This window comes from Emydura macquarii, unplaced genomic scaffold, assembly GCF_026122565.2.
Source record: "Emydura macquarii macquarii isolate MOO-44397 ecotype Brisbane River unplaced genomic scaffold, CSIRO-AGI_Emac_v2 contig_312, whole genome shotgun sequence".
Taxonomy (NCBI): Eukaryota; Metazoa; Chordata; order Testudines; family Chelidae; genus Emydura; species Emydura macquarii.
The window spans coordinates 7,920,217-7,942,374 of NW_027130449.1; the positions used below are offsets into that span (position 1 = coordinate 7,920,217).

The 22,158-nt window shown below is 47.0% G+C and overlaps 1 protein-coding gene across 7 annotated transcripts in view; it reads right to left on the minus strand.

The window, feature by feature from the left end:
- GRAMD1B (GRAM domain containing 1B) overlaps positions 1 to 22,158 on the minus strand; it is a 237,929-nt gene that overhangs the window by 15,517 nt on the left and 200,254 nt on the right. For 6 of the 7 annotated variants that reach the window (XM_067564463.1, XM_067564456.1, XM_067564437.1 and 3 more), the window contains 5 exons: positions 17,726 to 17,746; positions 3,506 to 3,590; positions 2,820 to 2,923; positions 2,559 to 2,654; positions 1,551 to 1,631 (listed from right to left, as the gene is read on the minus strand). In XM_067564463.1, coding sequence (XP_067420564.1) covers positions 1,551 to 1,631; positions 2,559 to 2,654; positions 2,820 to 2,923; positions 3,506 to 3,590; positions 17,726 to 17,746 — 387 coding nt within the window. Of the gene's footprint in view, positions 1 to 1,550; positions 1,632 to 2,558; positions 2,655 to 2,819; positions 2,924 to 3,505; positions 3,591 to 17,725; positions 17,747 to 21,243; positions 21,296 to 22,158 lie in introns of those variants that run through there. The other variant, XM_067564490.1, reaches the window with a different exon arrangement.

Below are 22,158 nucleotides of genomic sequence, written 5' to 3' on the forward strand. Positions count from 1 at the left end.
GAGAAGAAGACTTGTGTTCTTGTGAAGAGGTGGACTCACTGGCAGTAGTGTGAAAAGATCATACACATCACTTCTTAGAAAGAGACATAAAATTACCGGGAAGGTCAATCTTTAAAGCTTAGCTCTTTGGGGATCAAGATCAGCTGATCAGAACGTGACTGCATCTTCCAGCTATACAGGGAAGCAGCAGCAGAACTTGTGATTTGAAGTTTTAGGAGCACAGTAAAGGGATAGTTTGTTTCCAACAGGAAAGAATATGACAGACAAGAAGGATTTCTCACTAATTAAAAAAAAGAAATCCGGTTAATCTTTCTGGAGTTGGCTGGTTTGAATTTTTCCAGTTGTTGTTGTCGGTGTCAAGGCAGGAAAATCTTAATTAAGGTTACAATGTTTAACCATGTCACAGTAATAATCAAAATGATAGCAAGGCTCAAATGGGAAACAGATTTAGCAAGGGGAACTCTCCTTCCATTTCATCCTCTTCCCAGCTGCAGTCTATTAAGCTCATATGCCTTATCAAAGGCACCTGGCTGGGTTTCTTTCTTTCTCCCTCCCCCCTACCAGCCTTGGGCCCTGAATTCGGGGAAAGAGAGCTTCAAGTATTTCCTGTCTTCACTGTTCCAAATCTCAGTTCCTGTTTATTTCAAGCCTTGAACTAAGGACACAGACTTTCCATATAAATTTAAATAAGTCTGTTTCAATCACAATGTTACATGGGTGATACAAATCCCAGAGGGAAGTTATCCTGCTACACACTAACACATTGTCTTGTCCTGAAATCAAGGCCTGCTGGTGATATACTTTAGTTGACATTTCTAGTACGTTGTGAGCTCACACTCCTATGACACTGATGAACACACCTCTACGTGCTGATAGTCCTTTCTGTTCCATCCTGGACTCTTAATCTTGCAATGAGGATGGAAATACTGGTACAGGATGGAATCTGCGAGTCAAACCAGATACATTTGGGACTCCAGCTCCTGCAAAACAGGTAGCTATACCTGGTACATTTTGGAACACACTCTTCCAGTGTTTCCCAATGTGTCTTGCATCTTCTCCATTGCTCCCAGACACTCCTGGGATGTCTGTCTCTGTCCCATCCTTGACTCTCCCTCCTGCACTATGGGCCTGCTATGGCCTTTGGCGATATGGTCAGATATTTCTGCTAAAACCTAGAACTACTTTTTTCTGGGCCCGTTCAAAAATGAGGGCCCTGTGAGAACTATTGCTGGGTCCCACATGTATTCATACTCAAGCCGTGGTAAAAGAGGTGGGACACATTTTAACAGAAGAGCTTTAATTTGTGTGCAGATACGCCTATGCATAAAGGTAATTCTGTGAGTAACAGGGGTAATTGCACCTGGACAATTACCTGACTTGCTTGTATAGATGTGTACTTACTGTACCTGCTGGTTCAGGCACATGGATTAGCCACAAGTATTGTGGATTCCTGCATGGGTCCGAGCTGGGGCAGCACATGTCCAGCTAGCAGACTGCCCCAGAAAGGTGGCTGGAAGCTCTGTTACATGCATGCAGGAAAGTCTCCATACCTTTTCGAGGAGCGCATTCTGCCAGAGTCTGAACATCATCATGTACGTCCTGTCTCGGGCACCGAAGGAAGTGAAAAAGTGCTGAAAGGGCAGAGACAGAGAGAGAAAAGTGAGTGCCAGCGAAAGAGAGGAACATGATCTCAGGCTTCATGAGCAGAACACATGGAGAATAGATGAGCTTGTTGAAAGCAGAACTGTTAAAATTACCAAGCAAAGGGGACATCTGAGTGCCACTAACCCCAGGAAGAATGTTAGAGGACATGATAACTAGCCTTTAACTCAGTAACCTACATTTTGAGTGACAGATTCACGTGCTGGGGTTTGTACCGCTAGTGCCTTGGGCGAGAACCTCTAGCTGCTCCACAGATTGTGTGCTCTATCCCTGCTGCAGACCAACCCCATGCTGGGCTCTGCTGACTCTCTGCCCATCACCCCTCTCCCCAAAGCACCTCACCCCAGGCACTGGACACCAAACAAATAGAGTTTAATGCTCAAAATCCACAGGGGATTTGTGTAACATTTCCTATGGTCCCCTTGCCCAACATCACACCGCAACACTTTGCATTTATTTATTTCTTACTGAGGATCACAAATTGCTTTCGATTAGGTCCCTGAACACCCCGGGAGATAATACTATTATCCCCATTTTAGAGATGAAGAGTCTGAGGCTCAGAGAGGGGAAGTGATTTTCTTAAGTGGCAGGGACTAGAACCCAGGAGCCACAATTTCCCAGTCCCTTTCCCAATGCCATCCTTGTATAACCCTTTCCCCGTTCACTGTCCCTAGATCAGTGAGCCTTATCTGCAGGGTCTGGAGGCTGTCCCTACATTACCCTCATGGCCCCAACACTATGCCAGAGGTGTGCTGTGTGTATACTGCATCCCTGTGTCTACCCAATGCCAACATCAGTGCTGGCCCCACACTAGATATTTATACCACCCCTGCACCAGACTAGCTCAGCACTCACCTTGTGCAGACTGGCCAGGAGCGGAGGGTTCTGGGACGTACCTTTTCAGTGTCAGTGCAAACTTGGATAGCATTAGGAATGAGCCGTGCAGTTTTTTCCTTGGTCATGGAGCAGATATCCTTCAAACGGACTGTCAGCTATGGTCAGGGCCATGGCACAACGGAAAACGGATGAGAGAAAGAGGATAAAGGGGTGAGTTAATGAAGAAGCCATGGCATGCCCAGAATGCTTTTAAGATGGGCAAGAAGGGGCTAACAACCCTGGAAAGCACAACACTGATGGAGAAGTAAGAAGGTCTTTACCAGTGTTTCCCAGCGGAAGATGTTGCTGTAGAAGCAGATCCAGTTTTCAGAGAGGTAGAGTCGGCCCTGCAGGAGAATGTCTCTTTGAAGCGCACATGAATAATCTGTGGATAGATACCAGAAGATAAGCAGGGAGCAGGACCGTGGGCACGCTGCTGGGAGTGGCAGGCCAGACAGAACCACAACAATCCCAAAACAAGCCACAGAGCTGAGCCAGAAAGAAAGGGAGAAGCAGGTATATTCCAGGGTACAGACACCACACCCCCCCCCAGCATGGGTATGAACAGCAGTGTAGACGGTGAGGCAATGCTCAGGTGGTAGAGTACAGACATGCCAGAACCCATGGGCATATACCCACATGGCTCTCTACACACCCACCAGCTGTTGAAGCCCTTCCCCACTGCACTGAAAGGCTCCAGCAGCGGGGAGGGTTGCCTCACCTCTGCCACAGCCTCTCACTGCCTTGTGCAGCTACACACCACAGGGTGGACGCAGCCGGCCTTCCACTGCAGCGTGTAGCTACATGCACCTGACACGCCGCCGCAAGTGTAGACAAGATCTTGGGGTGATCTCTTTCTAAAGGAAACAGACTCATGCACCTGTTCCTGAGCTTCCTCCCAAAATGTCTCCCTGCAACCCAGCAGGGCACAGTGCAGAAGGGCATGTAGGAACCCAGCCAGCCTTACCAACTATGAGGCGCTCGGTGTCGGGAAGCTGTTTGAAGAGTTTCCTGAAGTCTTCGTTACGCTGTTTATACGTCGGACTCAAGACCTGCAAATAACAGAGTGACCATTAAAGAGAGGGATTGGGAACAGGGGGAGAAGGACAAGGACATCTGGGCATGGTGGTGCACAGAGAGGATTCAATGTGTTTACAAAGCAGGAGTCGAGGAGATGTTATCCCAATGACCCAACAATGGGAAAATGGGTGGCTTAGTTTAGTAAGTGTGCAGAAGGCAGGAATAAAGGAGAAAGAGAACCTGACTTGTCAGAGAAGTGGGAGGAGAAAGCAGAAGGGCTATGCCACGCTGCATGGAATAGCACAGAAGTGATACCTGCAGGGAAGCACTCCTTGACTGCAGTCCCAGACTTTCCCAGCAGGAGGCGCTAAAGAAGCTCTGGATGTGGTGTGTGTGTCCCCCCCACTATTCCAGACAGAGGCAACACAGGGAACAGTATAGGAACCCCAGCGTGAAGTGTCTCCCCTGCGGGGAATGAGATACAAGCGCTGGCAGTGGGAGCTCACAGAGACTGAAGCCGGGAGCTCCCCCAGCAGGAGCTGCCATGTTGAATGTGGAACCCCAGCACACCCACAGCTGCCGACTGGTGTGGTGCCGGCACTCTCGAGGGAGACAGAAGAGGCTGCACAGGACTGTACCCTGACCCTATTGAAGACAATCAATGGAAGTTTTGCCACTGGCTGCAGCAAGACCAGGAGCTGGCTCATCTCTTCTATTTACTAAATGTTAGTACGACTCCATCTCTGGCACTGTAGCTAAATGCAGCCTCCCACCTGCCGCACAATGCTGGCTTCTCAGGACTGCTAAACCTCCCCTGTACGTGGAGCCTGTGGTGAGCTATGAATGGAAGCAGGTTGAAATGCCCACAAACTGCATCTCTCCTCTACTCCATAATGTTCCCTTCTCCTTCGTTTATAAGAAAGGTGACCTGGAGTACAATCCCTTCCATCTAAATCCCTTCCCACCTCTATTCTAGCGGGGCAACACCTTCCCTGAGCTGGAAAGGCAGGTGAATGAGGGCAGAACACAGGGACTTCAGAAGCCACCTTCTGCTAGAGGAAGCCTGACTAGGAAGGGAAAGGAAGCCAGGGAGATCACTTGTAACTTTGTGTTACAAAAGTTGCCAGGTCTCAGCACAGGAAGGAGTGAAGAAAAAAAATCACACAAAATCACCCCCCGTTGTTCCCCTAAGATCTGTCTCCCTAAGAGTTTAGCTGCACCCCCTTTGTGTCCCCCCCCCCCCAGTTTAATAATGACTGATTAATAAGTCATTAATAGCTCTTAGCATCATCTGGGCCCTTCAGAGACAGTCTCACGAGCATCTGCGGACCCAAAGATAGGCACTTCATTTCAATATCCCAGTCTGACACAGAAATTGACAGGTGTCTGAACTGGGAATTTACTCACAATATGCCAGTCTGAGCATCCAAATGTGGGCTCAGGGCTAGAGGTGGGCCCTGTGGAGGAGTTCCAGCCTTGACCCAAATTTCCCCAAAGCTCACAGTGGGGTGAGTTGGAAGAAGAGGTGCAATAAGAACTTAGGTTTTGGTTCAGCCCATAAGAGAGATTGAGTTGACTGGTAAAGTTTGGATCTGGATCAGAACCTTCTCCTGCAGTCAGGGATGTTCTGAGCCGCAGTTGTGGCTTGGGATGCTCCGTGCAGGCTCCCATATTTAAAAAGTGGACTCCCCAGAGTCTTATGTGTGGCCGTGGGATCTAGGTGACAGAGAGGTGGCATGAGAACTTCTGTGACATTGATAAATGGAGACACTCACGGCTGGAATTTCTTCTGATCCTGGGCTGTCAAATCCTTGGGGTAAGCTGTGAAGCCCCTCCAGGTACCGCAGCAACTCCTTGTTCTCTTGACCCAGCATGGGGCCCCAGAGAGCCCCACACTCTAACAAGGAATCCATATATCCCCTCAGTACCCTCGATCTTCCCACCACCCTCCCCTTCTCCTGCTCACACTGCTTCGTGTGCTGGTTCAGAGTCAAAGCCAATGAAGACACAACAGCAGCAACCTGCTAAAGGATGTGGGGCTTTCTCTTCTCTCCTTCTCACATTCAGCTCTTCAGCCTTTGCAGTCTCTGCAGCTCCAGAGAGAGGTACAGCTCTCCGGGAGACTTTGAAAAAGCGGCTCACAAGAGGAGCTCGTTGGTCAGCGCACTCTGCGCTCTGCCGACTTCTCTCACTGGCTGATCATTCTGGATATCCCTTAAAGGAGCACTGCAAGAGTGCTCCTTCAGCTGGAAAAGTCCACAACAAGGCTGCAAGGAGGCAGCAGTGTCTTACAGACCCAGTCCCAATTTCCACAGTGGCTCAGGATAAACGGTCACTTACACAGTCCAGATCTCCAGGACAGTAAATCACAGATCTAGCCCCAATTTCCAGGGCAGCACAGGACAGTATGCAGCTCAACCAATGCAGCCTGCTGCTCAGAGAAGCAGTAACTTATTTCTCCAGCGCCTGCTTCAGGCTCTCCTCTCCCATCTCTCTTCTGCTCTGAAAGGCAGCTTTGGTCTTTGTTAATTTCTCTCATGGACAGCGCGGGTGGGGAGATACTGAAATGACTTGCACATGCTTTAAGTTACTGGATCTGGCCAATGCCCTGCAGTAACCCAGGCTCAGCCCTGCCTCCAACAGATGTTTCCTGTAATGGAAAGTTGTTGGACAGAGCCTGCCTTTAGGGGGAGGGGAAGAGAGGAGAAGAGCACAGCAATGATGAAATCAGCAGTGTGAGACCCTAAGAGCTGGACTGATCTGGGGCTCTGTTACCCCAAGATGCCTCTGAAAAACTGGGGCTTCTTCTTTTATTCAAGTCACCAGGTCCACGTTTGAAAGGCAGGGTTGTCTTCAAGCTCTGGCAGCTGGACTCTCTGAGGGTTTCAGAGAGACTGGTTAGACCTTCCTTTGCAATCCACAGTGACTACCCTGCTCCTTACCCCTAACCCCCTGAAAGTGCAGAAATGTTCAAAGGAGGAAATGAACAGGAAGATTCCCATAATATGGCACAGCTTCTGCTCAGAATGCAGGTCACTGATTATGCTGATTCTGTGGAAGCTGGGCAAAAGTCTATCTAGAAAAAGACTCAGCTCCCTAAAGCATTGCGGGGAGGAGGGGGAATGTCTGTACCCTGCACGCTGCCGTACAAAAGTGTATCCACAAAATCCTCAACTCTGACAAAGTCCAAAGAACCAGAATAAGGCTTAATTTCAGCACCAGGGACTGAGACTCACCGACAAGAAGGACAGACTCCTGGGAAGTCAGGCAAGCAGTTTTAGTTTGATTCAGTAATCTCTCACCACAGACACTCCAAAGTGGAATTGCTGAAGCTAGGCTGGACACAGATTTGTCTCTTACCACAGCCAGGAAGAAAGCAATATCCCCATCTGCCAAGAACAGTGGAGGGTCCCTTATACAAACCAACACTACTATATTCAACAGCAACAGCTGCTGTTGGGGGGTTAGTGATGCAAACAACTGCAGCGTAAGGGCTTTGGTCGCTTTAATGAATGGGCCCCTTTGCTGGAGCTGGTTGAGAAATTACTTCCAAAACCACCTGGAACGACAACTGATGTTTCTCTGTCTCTGCACATCCACCCACCTCCTCTGCAGAGCAGGAGCAGCACACAGTGATAGCAAGAGCCAGGCGGAGGTGGTGATGGTAAACATTAACTCTATCACAAACACAGGGAGCTGGGACAGAATGGCACCACGGAGGTGGGGGGGTGGGGGGGCAAGGATAGGTGAGATGGTGAGGAAGGGGGTGGATTTCATGTGGAGAAACTCCCTGGCTTTGGCTGTTCAAACACACATACAAATTCTCTGGCAGGAAATCTAAAACAACTGATGTGGGAGGGAGAGGACAGGGAGGGTTGGCAAGGGGCGGTTTGGGATTGTACAACACAAAACTGAAGGAGAGCATGAGAGACATTGAGAAGGAGGGGAGACAAATCCTCTGCTCAGAGCTGCACCAAGGATGGACTTGGTTCCAGGAGTTTAAGGAAGGACATACGTAGGTTCTGGGGTTGAAACAGACACCTACCACAAACAATGGACCAAATTCTCTGCTGGCACAAGAGGGCAAAACCTCATTGAAATCAAGGTTGTTTCACCCATTAACACCAGCAAGGAAGTTGGCCAAATACTCTGCAATATTTGTTCCAATGTCTTTGATATGCCAGTGTTCACAGCCTCTTTTGCGCTTTCCCCAAATATTCTAACTAAAGGAGTCTCCTGCCAGCATTCAGCCATTTTTAACAAGAATGGCAGGAATGCTGAGTAATTTTCAAGGAATTATTGGGGAATTTTGGTGGAAAACAAATGGTGAATTCCTAATCACTACCATTTGCACCAAATGCCTTTTACCAGTATTCTACACCAGCCAAGTGCTCTAGTGTGGACACAGCTTATACTGGCAAAACTTATTCCTCCTCTCTCCAAGCAAAGCAAGCTACATTAGCAAAACATAGTTTTGTTGGTATAACTGTGTCTACACTAGGGCTTTGGCCTGCACAGCTACACTGGTCAGAGATCACCCCTGAGTGATATAGGTGTGCCAACAAACACATCAAAAATAGACCTGGGCTTCATGTTAAACTCCTCCAATCAGGGAACAGACCATATCACAATGACATACATGCCCAATCAAAACTAAACAATGCAGGTCAAAGTTTGAACACTGAAAATTGCTTTTGAACAAGATACAGACCAAGAATGATTTGCAGAAATTACCCCATGAATCATTTTAAACAATGCTGCCATTTGGGAAAAATTTCAAGCTGGTTGCAGTCAATTCACAAGCAAATGAAAACTGGTGTTTATTAAACAAACTGCTTACTTGTCTCTGCTACTGGGGCTTGGGTAATGCATCTCCCAACCCTTCCCTCCCATCCATATTGTGTCATTGTCTGATTCTAAGTCAGCAGCTCAGGCTGACGCAATGGTGAAGCCATCTCTGCCATCAATTTCCTTTCTCTCAAAATTACACATAGTTTATCTCCCTCAGTTTGTTTGTTTTTTCTTTGGGATGGGGGGATCTTTTATTCTGAGGGCTTGAATCACTCTCTCTTGTACAGTACCTCTTGGTATTTTGGAAGCAGGGTATTGTAAAAAAAAGTCTCCCCTCCATTTAACTGTTTACACTATCATTCCTCTTCAGCTTTCCAATGGGCCTTATGTCTCTCCTATTTTTTATTCTCAATTAGTGTACACCATGGCTCTGATTCTCCGCTATCTTGTGCCTTGTGCCATCATTCACCCCTGTGCAAAGCGAGTGTATAAAGCTACCATTCTGTTTGGGTGGGTGGATGTCCCCTGTTTTGCACAGGTGCAAATGGTGATGCATTGTGCTTGGTATTGGCAAATCAGCCCTGATGCTAAAGCTGACAAGAGTCTGATTGTATTATTGTTATTGAACTGTTGTGAGGCATATGCCACAGCAAAGCTGCTGTATGTGGAACTATAGCACTTAACTGCATGCTGTACTTCAATCAATCCTTCCCAGCAACCAGTATACTGCCTTTGTTAGGGTTCAGTCTAACATCTAGAACATATCTGCAATTTGAACAGGGTTTGGATGATAATGTTGTAGAGACCTGAGAGAGAAGTATGTGCTTATCACAATCCTATCTCTGATCTTATAGTGCTTTGTAATGATAAGGCAGCGAATGCTGCTTTGACGGAGATGGTACCAGAAGCTGAATGTTCAATTTTGTGCATAGATCAGCAGAGGTAATAGCCCTAGCTCTCCTTTGGAGCCATTGTTGGGAAAGTTCCTGTGTTTGTGTAGAGAACTGCAGACAATGCAGAGTTTCTGGTGCATTGTCCCACTCGTTGTAGTCTGTGGCTAGTGCTGTGCCCCAGACTTTGCTCTCAAAGAGAAATGGGTGGAATCATGTGGCTGTCAGAGCCTTTCAGCAGGTGTCTAAGTTTAAATGTTTCTAGAGGCATTTCAATGATGTAGGCAGCAAGCGGTGAGTTCTTGTAAATGATTTTTGTAGCCAGTCTGGAACTCCCTGATGCACTTATCATGAAGCCAATGTGCATAGGGTGAGCTATAGGGAAAAGAAAAGCTGGAGGAACTGAGGGACAGAAACAAAGAAGGAAAATATCTCTCTCTCACTCACACTCACACACAGCAAGTTGCAGGGGGTGACAGTGGGGGTAGGGCTGGCTCAGGGAGCTGATTAGTCAATAGAAAATCCCATGGAGGGACACAGGTCTTTCAGGTCCTTTGAGCCAGCTCTGTTTGCTCTAACTCTTCAAGGATGTCTCTTTACTCTTGCTAATCCTCTCTCACCATTTACTGGGGAAGGATATTCGGCTCCGCTGCATCCCCTCCCAGCTGTTTGGCCTCTATCTGCACAGAGATCACAGAAGGTGATTTACAGAAGTAGCACTTGCTACAGATGCAGCTGGAAATGCTGGAGAAGCCCGACACTCTGGCACCAGACAGCAAAGAACCCTGAGGTCATGCTCCTATTTAGGAACCGTCAAGAGAGAAGGGTCATCAGACTGATTTATAGTGGAGCAAGCAGAAGAAAAGAATGGAAGACTGGGCGGGCTCTGTGTCTCCAAGGGGAATCCCAGAGAGTCCGCCTTGGCTCTGACCTTGGATATGGAACTTGAGGAATATAAACTGAATCCTCCATGCTCTGACAGGGAACAGAGCCTGTCGCCCCAAGCAGGGAGAGAAGGAAAGGAAGGAGGTGACCTTTTTTTGGCAGAGAAATGTTTCCAGAATACACATATAGAATTTTCAAAACATTTGGTGGGTGGGGGATTAGGGCTAAGAAAGTTCCTGCCTCCCACACTGTTAGCTCTGTGCCAGAGATGGGTCCGAACCCAAACTGTGGATGTGAAAACTCAGAAACTGTGGAGAAGACTGGATTGGATCTGCAACCTGATTTCATGGCTTGGGTCCTCTCTCTAGAATGGGCTGGACCAGAACCCCTGCTCCAAACACTACGAATCCTGGAAAAGTTTGACTCTGGATTTGAAACTTGTTGTTCATACCCATTTTTACTCTTATGGGTGTTAGCACCTCAGCTTTCCCTTTCACCTCCATGCTTTCTTTCCCTGCACTGGGCCTTACACTAGCCCATGCTTTCCTAATCTCAACTCCTTTACTAAGCCTCAGAGACCCTCTCCCAGTGTTGCCCACTCTCGCCATTTTATTCCAAGACTCACAATATTTGGTGTTTCTCTTACAGATCAAATGCCTGGAGTCACGTTATTACACGAGAATCCCAGCTCTCATTTAAAACAAAAAAAGGAAGATTCTAGTCCTCAAGACTAGTCCTCAAAACTTTAAAACATGATCCCTAATGTCTCAAAAACCAGGAGGTAAAGAAAAAGAATCCAACATTTATAATAATTCCAAATCCATCATCTTTAAAATAATCTCACAATTTTTGGAGCCTGACTCATGGTTCCTGAACACTTGGGGCTGGGCCATACTGCCCTCTGTCCTGTTTTTTCAGTGCTAAGAAATAGCTGTTGCACAGCCGGGATGGTCTCTTGACACACCCCATGCTCTGCTAGCTGCATTCTCCAGGAAAAAGGGATTAAAAGAATCATTCTACACAGCACAATCGGACAATAGCTCTACCAAACACACCTAATTTTAAAAACAGCAGTGAGGCGATTTCGCACATCTACTACAATGCTCACACACAGGATGGTGATGGCCCATAACACAGTCCTTTTTCCCTCTATGTAATAGCAGTGTGAGCTGATAAGCTATTGCAGTGTTCTTCATTGCAAGGCCCAGGAGCCAGTGGCAGCTCCCATTGACCCTAAATGCGGCCCCCAGACCCTGCACTTTGGGGGTCCCTGCTCCAGACTGGGCAGGAGGTTGGAAGCTGCAGCCCTCCCGGCTGGGAGTAGGGACCAGGGGGGAGATGGGTGGCTGCAGCCTGCCTCCCAGCTTTACGCCAGGACCTGCCAGGAGCCAGGCAGTTGCATACCGAGGCCCTTCACAATGTGCAGCGGTGGGGAGCCCGCCTGCCACCCCTCAGAGCCTCCTGTACCCCCCGCCCCCGCTGCATGTCATGAAGTGCCAGCCTGGCACCTCCCCCCCCACATCCCTAGGCTGGGGGGTGAGGCTGCCCCGTCCAAGCCAGCGCCAGGCTGCGGGGCTGAAGTGGGAGAGCCGGGTGCCGCACAGCAGGTAAGTGCAGGGGGGACGAGGATGGCAGAGCTCAGCCAGAGCCAGGCACCGCACAGTGGGTAAGTGCAGGGGCTAGGGCGCGGCGGCAGCACGCAGGAGATAAGTGGCTCTCATGATAAAGGTTTTTTGCCAAAGTGGCTCCCGCTTGAAGAATAGTGAAGATCACTGAGTTATTGGGTCCCACTGCCGTAAACTCACACGTGATTTCTATCCATAACCAAATATCAGGGATGCATGGGTTTGTTATGAGGAGGGGACAGATGTGAGGGACAGAATTGTATCCATTTGCCTAGATATGAAATTCCTCCTAAGCTACCAACATATCCCCAAAGTTTGATTGCCCTTTTTTGTACTGGGGCCCCAACAGTTCACCTGGGGGACTACTGCTCTCTGTCTTTTTCAAAGCTGGTTGCTGGAGGTTCCATTGCCTAGATGATCCAGGGAGGGGTGACAGGTATAGCAATACTATTTAAGGGGGTCATTTTTTTTGGTGACATTTCTACACTGGCACAAGCCGTAGTGCAGACACAGTCACATGGCATAAAAGGGCTTATCTTGCTCAGGAAACTGATATAAGCTATACTAGCAAAAGCACTTTTTTGCCAGTCTAAACTGCATCTACACTGGGAGGGTATATAGGTAGAGCTACACTAGCAAACCTTTTCTAGGGCAGAGTAGGCCTGAGAAAAGCTCCATCACCTCCATAGATTTACTGGGCAGGAGATTACACACCTGTTTCTCATGACAAGAGGCCTGTGCCAAAGCAGAGAACCCTCTTAGTAAACAGAACGGCATGGCGACTCACTCCTGACCTCCGTCACTGCATGCCCCTACCTCCGTTTCACTGATGAGCTGACACAGAGCACTTAAGCCCAGAAAAGGGACACTCAAAGTGCAGCCCAAGGGCTAAGCATGGGCTGCAGAGGCCTGCAAGCACTTAGTAATAGGAGTTCTAATCAATCAGGCTAGTAATTCTGACAAGCCAGGGCTCAGGTATGCTGTTCCTCACCAATAGCTCTGGAAACGCCTTGAGCGGCTTTCCTTTTCACTGCTGGTGAACTCAACCCGCCAGCCAATAAATCCATGCTCCTCAACCTAGGAGATATGCGTACAGGTGAATAACAGGGCTGCTTGTGTTCACTCTGGTACTATATGGTTCAGCTGCCCCTGTGTTCTCATGGCAAGCGTGCAAGGTGGCGTTCTAATGCTGGGAAGCTCTCTGGAACAGAGCACTGGCCAGGAGATCTGTTAGCCCCTTTATGACAAGGACTGTTGGAAGCGGTAGGCTCCAGACAGAGTAGCTGACTAAGTGTCAGAAGACTGGCTGCTGGATATTATATAGAGGAATTCTAGTGGCTCAGCCTTGGGGAGATGAGCGCTCAGGGAAGTCTCACTATGAGTACCTGGCAGGAGGTGTAGGCGATATCTAAGAAAGGTCACCAAAGGAGAATGACATGTCCTCTCCCGTCCTGCTTGCTGAAAGCTGGAAGGGCCTCTGTTGGCTATCAAGAGTTTTCTGTATTACTTTGATCACGTTTTGGAAATCTCCTTAAGGTACTAAGCTGGCCCTGAGGAAAAGGACCTGAACTGGCACTGTATTTTAACTCTCAGACAGGGCACCTGCTTATCAGCTTATCCCACTGACCTAGAGGGCACAGAAGGAGATGCGCTAAGACAGATGGAAGGTCTCTTACCATTGGGGGAAGAAGTTCCTATTCTTCTATGAGTCCTGTACCTTGAATTTCACAAACTGTACACTCTCCCCCCCTGCCCCGGTTGATCTTCTCCTGATGCAAATTTCACATGCGTCTCTTGGCAAATGTTGGTAGCCCCAACCAGAGAACACATCAGGAGGCAGAAGAAGGTTGTTCTAAAGAAAATATTCACAGCTGGAGTTGCTATTGTCTTGGAAGAAGAAAAGACAAAATGGAACACGGGACGGAGAGACCTCTACTGGGAAAGCCGGGGACAGGTCAAAGTGGTGTTAAGGGGAGGGAAACAACATAGCAGGCCAGACAGAAACAAGAGAACCAGTTAAAAGCAGCAGGAATAGGGCTGGCGCCTCCACAGCCAAGGCCAGTGTATTAATATGAAGCTGAAGGACAGGAGTGCTTCAGGGAAGATTTACACCCCTAGGGTGCACAAGGCTCCATAAGTAAGAGTGAATCAGCATGCGGCAAGTGCAGGTGTACGTGTGTTTCACGTGTGCATTTTCAAGACACTCTAGAGCAGACTAAACTGCAAGCCTACACCAAAGGTGGGATCTCTAGTTGTTCCCTGGAGATGGACTCTTATTTATGGAGCTGTCCCGGAGGTGAGAGGAAGGGAAAGTGTCTGGTTGTCCTCAGTGCTGGAGATCCTGGCAAGAAGTGTGGGAGGGGCTGGCCCAATACAATGCAAAGCAGTAGCAAATTATTGACAATCCTTACGCTAGCACTAGCACTGATTCCCTTCCTGTAGCCCAGGTGACCCATCCCTATTTCCACATTGCTGCTTTCATCTGGCCACAACGGTTTTGTGAACTAGAACAAAAAAAGAAAAGAAAAAACCACGCAGAACGCAGCCAGGGCTTACTCTCCGGATGTGCTGTCTCTCATGCTGAAAATACATGGAGGAAAAACAAGAAAACAGAAAGATAAAATAAAGAGGACACAAAAACACAGAGGCAGATCATACCAAAGCATCATGCAGCAGGGTATGGCTCCCAGCAGCCACAGAAACAAGCAACTCTTATATAAAACACAATGCCATCTCCAGCTATGGTTACTGACTTTAATATGCTTCTTTATGCCACCTCTTCACGCTTCTTCTGTCTGCTCTGTTTCTCAGCACCTACCACCTTTCTGTTCATGTCTATCTCCATACTTCTACCTACCTTTTCTTACTGTCTGCAGTCCACATTTCCTCCAACCCTGCCTGTGTCTCTCCACATTCCTACCACTTGCTAACACCATCTGTGTACCCTGCCTCCTCCATGCTTCCATCTGCCCCCGAAACCAGATGTGCTTCTGTCCATTTCCTGCCTGGCTGTCTGTACTGGATGCACACCGGCTCCCACTGGAGTCAAAGGGAGTTTGGTGATTGACTTCAATAGGAAGAGGTCTATTGTTTTTTGCCCATGCTGCAATCTTCATCCCTGCCTATCCTTATTGTACACTTTCTCCTTCCCAAAGAGGTCTGTCTTTGCCTACACCCCACCTCTCATGGGGAAAACTCCTGTTTGAAACCAGAACTCAATTAAGAATTAAACTAGTTAGCTAGGAGATTTCATTTTAGAGATATAGGGAATTTAAAAATAAATAAATAATGGTGACAACAGGAAGGTACTGGCAAATGGGTAAAGTGAGTGAGTGAGTAAAGGAAGGAAGTAAAGTGCTTGGAAAAGTTTGGTGTCTTTCCAGCTGTGTAACGAGTGAAGAGCAAGTTCCTGCCCCAGCCTCTTAGACTCCCAGAGGAGATAGGCATCATATACTGGAGGGTGGGAGGTGTGGATGAAGGATACTTTGGTGCAACACAATAAAATATCTGATCCCTGTGATTTCCATGATTCAGCTCTCACAAAAAAATGCAAGTGCTGTATGATTGTGATGTGTACAGAGTTCAACAGACCGTGGAATCTGTCTGACATGGGCTAAATTTCGAAGGTATATCCTTGCTCTGACCTCTCTGGGGTCTAGTCTCCTAGGTTAATAGGGATCTATGCTTTGCTTTCTCCAGTAGCCAGATTCCCATGTGTGCTGGCTCCAAATTCATCTTACTCTTGGTTTTCTAAGGTAAGAGATCTGTATTTGAGCCTCACAGACTGGCTCCAAGGATCCCACAATTCTCCTAGCACCCAGCAGAGATAGGTCCAGAGTTAGGCTGGAGGATAAGAAGGCTCTTCAGAGGGCAGAGGGAAGGAGGAATGAGAAATCCTGGTATGCTCACTCACCTGTAGACATTTTTGGCTTTACTAAGAGATTTGTTTGTTTTTAAACTTGACTCTGCCTTGCCAAGAGCCTATACAGTAGTTGGTCATAGTACTCTGAAACCTGCTGGGAATTCTGTAGCCAGAAGAGTCTAAAGCTTGGGAAGCATGAAGCCAACTAAGCCTGGCCTTATTACTGCTGGGTTAGCATACAGTCTGCATCAGATGACTGAGGAACCCTTAATCGAGGAGCTGACGGGCCCAATTCAACAAAGCATAGATGCCACACGTTAAATCCATTCTTCTTCAACAAACCACTTAAGCATGCACTTAACTTTAAGAATCCGTCCCAAGTTAAGCTCATGTTTAAGTGCCAAAATCTTTCACTTCCCCATGTGGGAATCTCAGCTACATTTCTGCTTTAATGGACTCCAGAGACACAGCAAACTCAGTTTGATGGACTGTGATATAAGATATGGAGTGTTACGCTGACTTCTGTTGAGTAACACTCTCAGACATATCACCCAGACCTCCAGCCCAGTGATTCACTCCTGCCAAAAACTGCCATGAACACTCCTGAAACTATGTACTTTTAGCAAGTATTCTGCCCGTAAAAAGGTTCATAGCCACAAGTCTGGAGTTCCAGGACCAGAGTTTTAAAAGTACGCAGATCACAACAGCTGCTGCTGTCTGTTATGGGAGTAGCTGGGTGCTGAGCACACTTCACTGAGGGGAGCTGAGCTCCTTTGAAAATCTGGCTCTAAAGTCTCTTTAGCCTAAGAAAATTTACAATAAGCAAAGCAGCCCAGCCATGTGCTTTCCCCATGACCTACAGAGACCACCTTGGGGTGTGAGGAAAGTTCAATCTCCATGTTTTATTCAGTCCTTGGCCTCTATGCTGCACTTCCAACAGAGCTTCCCCCCGCCTCTTTAGTGACAATTGCTGTGGAGTTCTTTTTCGTGTAGCAGACACTTGTTCCCGGAGACTCACCAAACTAGGGCAGCTGAACATCTGCCCTAAGTCACAACTTTCAGCAGCTACTGACATGTGATAATGACCTAGAGATGAAAGGTCCATTCCCCATTATCAGTCCTTGGAATATGCCAGACCCTTCTAAAACTGTGTCCTTTTCCCTCCCCATTGCCACAAAAAAAAACTCTCTTACTTTCCAGCTGGGCCCAATTCCAGGAAAAGTCATAAGTATAGTGATTGCTGGAAAGGCATTGCTCTTCAGATGGGATCTTAAAGGAAAGACGCTAATGCCTAGCACAATAAAGGACAGAGGACCAAACCTGTCCCTGCTGTAATACTACTGATTTTGACCAATCCAGTTCAGTGGAGTTGCACCAAGTGAGTGAATCTGACTCAATGATACCATGCTACTGACCAGTACAGCCCTAGCATCCTGGCTAACCTTCCCCTCTTTCAGCATCCCAGCTGCTAAGATCCCAGGTTGTAGGTGGGAGTTGGTGCTAGGAGCAGGGTGGCTGGTATCTACTGTATAGCCACTGCATGGCTGGTATCTACTATCAAACACTTGTGAGGGGTGGAGTTCATCTGTGCAAAGCAAAGTTGCCACTATTTGCTTGTGGGAAAACAGAGTTTTGTGCCTGCGAACGCTACCACTCATGATCGCAAAGGGAAAAAAATCAGACCAAGGCAGATGTGAAAGACAGTTTGTGCAAGTTTTGTGGGAAGGTAATTCCCCTCCTACCCCAATTCACTCCAAAATGCGTGTACATTTTCATATATTGGTAGCTGTACTGGATGCTATATAAAGCCAAAGTCTATTCTTTTCCAAGGAGATCCAATAAGAGACAGGATCTGGAGATCCTGACTATATTCCTTCAAGCAGGAAGCCTGTGACTGAGAGGACACATCATCTGATCCCATTCTTGGCGTCTCCTCTCTCTGATATCCCACCCTTAAGAGGCCAATCCCCTCTTGCCAGCTCTGAACCATTCCCCATCCCTCCTTTTTGGAAATGATCAACATGCCCTAGTGCCATTGCAAAGCCCCTTTGAACCCAACTCGCCCTCCCTCCACCCCACATGTACCAAGGGACAACAGAAACTGGAGTACTTACATTATACCAACTCTGGCTTTTCTGTAAGGACAAAATAAAAGAGAAGTATTAGTTAGTGCAGAGATCTTAGTACCAGAGAGAGAGAGAGAGAGAGAGAGACCAGGACCCATCTGTGATGTACAGTATAAGTAATTAGCAGAAGGGGGGTATAAAGACAAAAGATTTTGGCAGGTTTCCAAGCAGAGTCTAACATGTTTATTCCCAGTTAGCTGACTTAAGAACAAACCCAGAAATATAAGTTTATAGCAGGAGGCTCTCACATACACACTTTGTAATCATTTCTGCAGAACAGTAGCAACCCACTAGCAACAGTAGAGCTAATGACCATCAATCATTTCTATTACAAGCATCGTTTTTCCACAGGCTTGCTGGCTAGCTGATAAAAACTACAGCATGTTCTGAGACCCCCTTCAAAATAAACTCTCGAGAAACTACCAGGGTGAGCTAGAAACTTGATTTCACTTCAGTCACTCACATCAGGCTAGAAGCATTTGAAACAAAGACAGTGAGAGAGAGAATGTTAATAGAAGTGCTCAGTAGAACTAGGCAAAACTGATGACACACAACGGATGACACACAACTGATGAGTGTGAAGAGTTCCTCTGCCCCTTTGCCTGTGATTTTGCACCCCGTTATTTAGATGTTTCACACTGCTTTGGGAGGCTGGGCCATTTGTCACATTCAAGCACGTGGAAAAGCCAGTCCAGCCAGAAAAGTCACACTTGCCAAGTTTCAATGGGAGGTGAGAGCGGTCCAATCGTAAGGAGTAGGAGCATTCCAGCATAGTGCCCCTAGTAATACTGCTAATGCTTAGGTAGCACTTTCCATCCTCTCCAGGCATGCATGGAAGTGTTATCATCCCCATTTTACAGATGGGGAAATGAGACATAGGGGGAAGTCTGGTCTAGGGACTAAGGAAGGAACTTGGATTCAAAGACCTGGACTCTGTTGTAATCCCTTCTTTGAACTCGACTTGCTCTGTGACCTTGGCCAAGTCACTTCACTTCTCTGGGCTCCAGTATTCCTACCTGTAAGATGCGGACAATGATATTTATTATCTATCTTCAGGATGCTAGGAAGCATAATGCTGCCGTAGACTTGACCTGCTAATCCTCCTTCATATGAGTAGATCTTACTCACGTGAGCAGTTCTACTGACTGTGCTGGGGCTACTCACACCACTAAGGATGTACAGGGTTGGGCCTGTTTGTAAAAGTAAAGCATTGCTCAGGCCAGATAGTACCAGAGAACTGAGGAGTTGCTGACTCCCAGCTTTGGGCTCCATCGACTAACACGCTGCCTATCAACACCCCCACAAACTATGATGACTTCACGATGTTTGCAAAAATGCTGCAATTCTGCTAGCCTGATGACAAGCTATTTTTAAAAATCTTTTTACAACGAATACTTTGCCCAGGTCTAAGTAACGGGAACTTAGTTTAGAAATGCTGCTGTGCTGCTATTCACACCATATGGATTTCAGGGCAATTTTGAGTTCACATTCCTCAAACCAGGTAATGCTAAATGTCATCTGTCCAAATTTGCTCTAGGCCAGGCAAGAACAGGCATGTGTAAAATTAACATCATATTAATTTCATATTCTACAATATACGCTCATTTTATAGGCAGGGTGGTGTGTACATAACTCTCAACCTGGAACTGGTGATGAGGCCTGAACACCACTGCATTTTGAATTATATCAGCTCTGTGACATGGACCCTACTCTATGTTTGTAATGTACCAGCTGATCACTTGTGAATGAAGCTTCCCAGAATTCTTTGCATGAGTTCCTGTGTCAGATGACAAAGGTGTCCAAAGGGATCCAGGTTGTTCCAGTGGAAAACCAGAGACAGGGATAGCAGCAGACTCACAACCCACCATAGAAAACTGCTCAAACCCCTTCCTTCTCCCCCACCTTGCTGTACAGATGGAGAACTTTACAAGCACTCAGACTTCACTCATGAAGTCACCCTACTCAACAGCCCTGTGCATCCTTGGACAATTTTTATCCTGTTGGGCTGCACTAGATCTCATCAAAACCACCACAAGAACATGCAACAGGCTTCATCCTCACCCCCATGAAGCAGAGTTACTGAGAACATAAAGCCTCCATTTCTGGGCTCTCCCACAAATCTTGGCAGGAGGAAGTGAATCACAGGCTTTCAAGACACAGAACAACCATCAGCTTGTGGAGGGGGGGAAATCTCTTACTGGCTACATCCTTCTGACCCATCCCTTTTCAAAGGCTGGTCTTACCCTCTGCTGTTTCTCTTGAAGGAATCTTCATCTAAAGGCGCAAGGAGAAAGCCACTATTGTCCACAAATGGTACAGAGACCAGGGCATCATGTGGCTCAATTCATGCTAATGACAGAGTTTGTCTATCCACCCAGAACTCATCACCATGGCATCCGGGTACCTGAGATGGAGAGGTTCTCACGCAAATTTCTTTACTTTAGCTGCAACCCTCTGGGTAGCAGACAAAGCACAAAAGTGCCTGAAAAGTAATGCCACCCCCACCCCACATCAAACCAAAAGTAACAGAAGAAAAATGGGGACATTACTGCCAAGGAGGCTGCTGAAATGAGCTTGCATGTGCTGCAGACTCAGAGCACTCCAACAGAGATTTCATTCCCCTCTGCTGCTGCAATTGTAGCACCTTAGTTGCCTAGAGAACTCTGTATTAAAGTGGTGTCATTTTTTCTCTGGGTGAGTTTCCCCCCAGAACTGAACCCTTTGTGGCCTTCTCTTGCATAATTATAACCCATGTTCTAGTGTCTAAAGGAAACTCGGTAGCTGGGCACATGCTCTTGCTTCTGCATTTATTCAACAGATCCACTACCTATTATATTTCCTTTACCCTTTTTCATGCTGCAAGTTCATCCTGTTATGTTTGTTCCTATTCTAGAGATTCATTTTCTGGGGTTTCTGTTTTACTTCTGCCAAGCTTCGATTTGATGCATGGAAATATTTGTAGGGTAAGAGGGAATTTTAGAAGCAGCAAAAGATCTTGCAGAAAGTGACCTGAATCTACACTAGGTTTCCCTAAACTTCTCCCTGAGCCTCCAGTCCCCTGACATTAGCTTGCTCCCAGAGTTCCTATAGATCCTAGGAGAACTCCAATGGGGAGAGATTACAGAGAGCACAAAGTGAAGGGAAATGGATTATGGGGTGTAGGAGCCTAGGAGAAAGAGAACAGGAGGTATGTATGGAAGCGTATGTTACAGGAAGCTGGAAGAGGAAGACTATTGTGGCTTCAGGGAGGCCTATGGACCACTCCTCTCGTGCACCAGAGTAACAAGCACAGAGAAAGATGTCAATTCAAAATAGCCAAGAACCTTTATATAAGATGAAGATTCCGTCTCACAGCATCGGGAGCCTAAGCTTAAACATGGCTCCTTGCTTCATCTCCAAAGCAGCTTGTGCACTTATTTCTTTACAAGGTGAGAGGGAGACAGGATAAAGAAAAAAGCCTGGGAGAATCAGCAGGTGGTTTAAAAAAGAAAGAAACAAGTTCTTACTTTGATCAGGTTAAGTCTGTCATACTGGAAAAAGAAATCGTAACCATTAGAACTGAAACGAGAAAAGGAAATAAATAATATCTATCATAAAAGGTGAAAATAATCACACACAGGACTGAGGAGCGTTGCCACTGACCCACAGTACAGAGCGTTACATAGGCACAGGGGGCAGATGCCAGGGATGTCACAGCACACAGTTACTCATCTTTTGCAACCAGATAACACTTCTCATGGTGCCTTGATGAGGGAGGGGATGGGGCTCTTTAATGAGTCTTTTCTTTATATCCTGCTGCATCTCTCATTCTATTTTAGCATTGTCTAACAAGTACCTGCTTGGGTTAGCGACCATACAGCACGTAATGGCAGCTCTGCCTTGGGAGATTAAAGGTAATGCTATGGATAGGAAGCAAGATATCATGCAATGTTTGTATGAATTTCAGATTGCTGGCTATTCCCCGTGTAGTCAATGGAGGTCTTGTAATTGATTTTAATGGGAGCAGGATCATACTTTGCTCATTTATAGTGCTGCTGCCAGAGCAATCCAAAGCACTTCATGTACTTTAAATAATTCAGCCCCACAACACCATCCAGGAGGGATGGAAGCACCATGATCTACATTTTACAACTGGGGAAACTGAGGCACAAGAAAGTGACATGACTTGCCTAAGATTAGAGCTGGAATAGAGCCCTGGAGACCTGACTTCCAATCTAACCACTTGATACCTTTCTCTTGTAACTCTAACCTGTTACCAACTACTGAATTTCCATTACCAAGCTGAAACTTCAGAGACTAAAGGTACGTGAGATTCTGGGTGTGAGATTCCCAGCTCAAGCAGACATACTTGCACTAGCTCTGATTGAGCTAGTGCACGAAACACAGAGCATAGCTGTAATAGCGTGAGTAGTGGCAGGGAG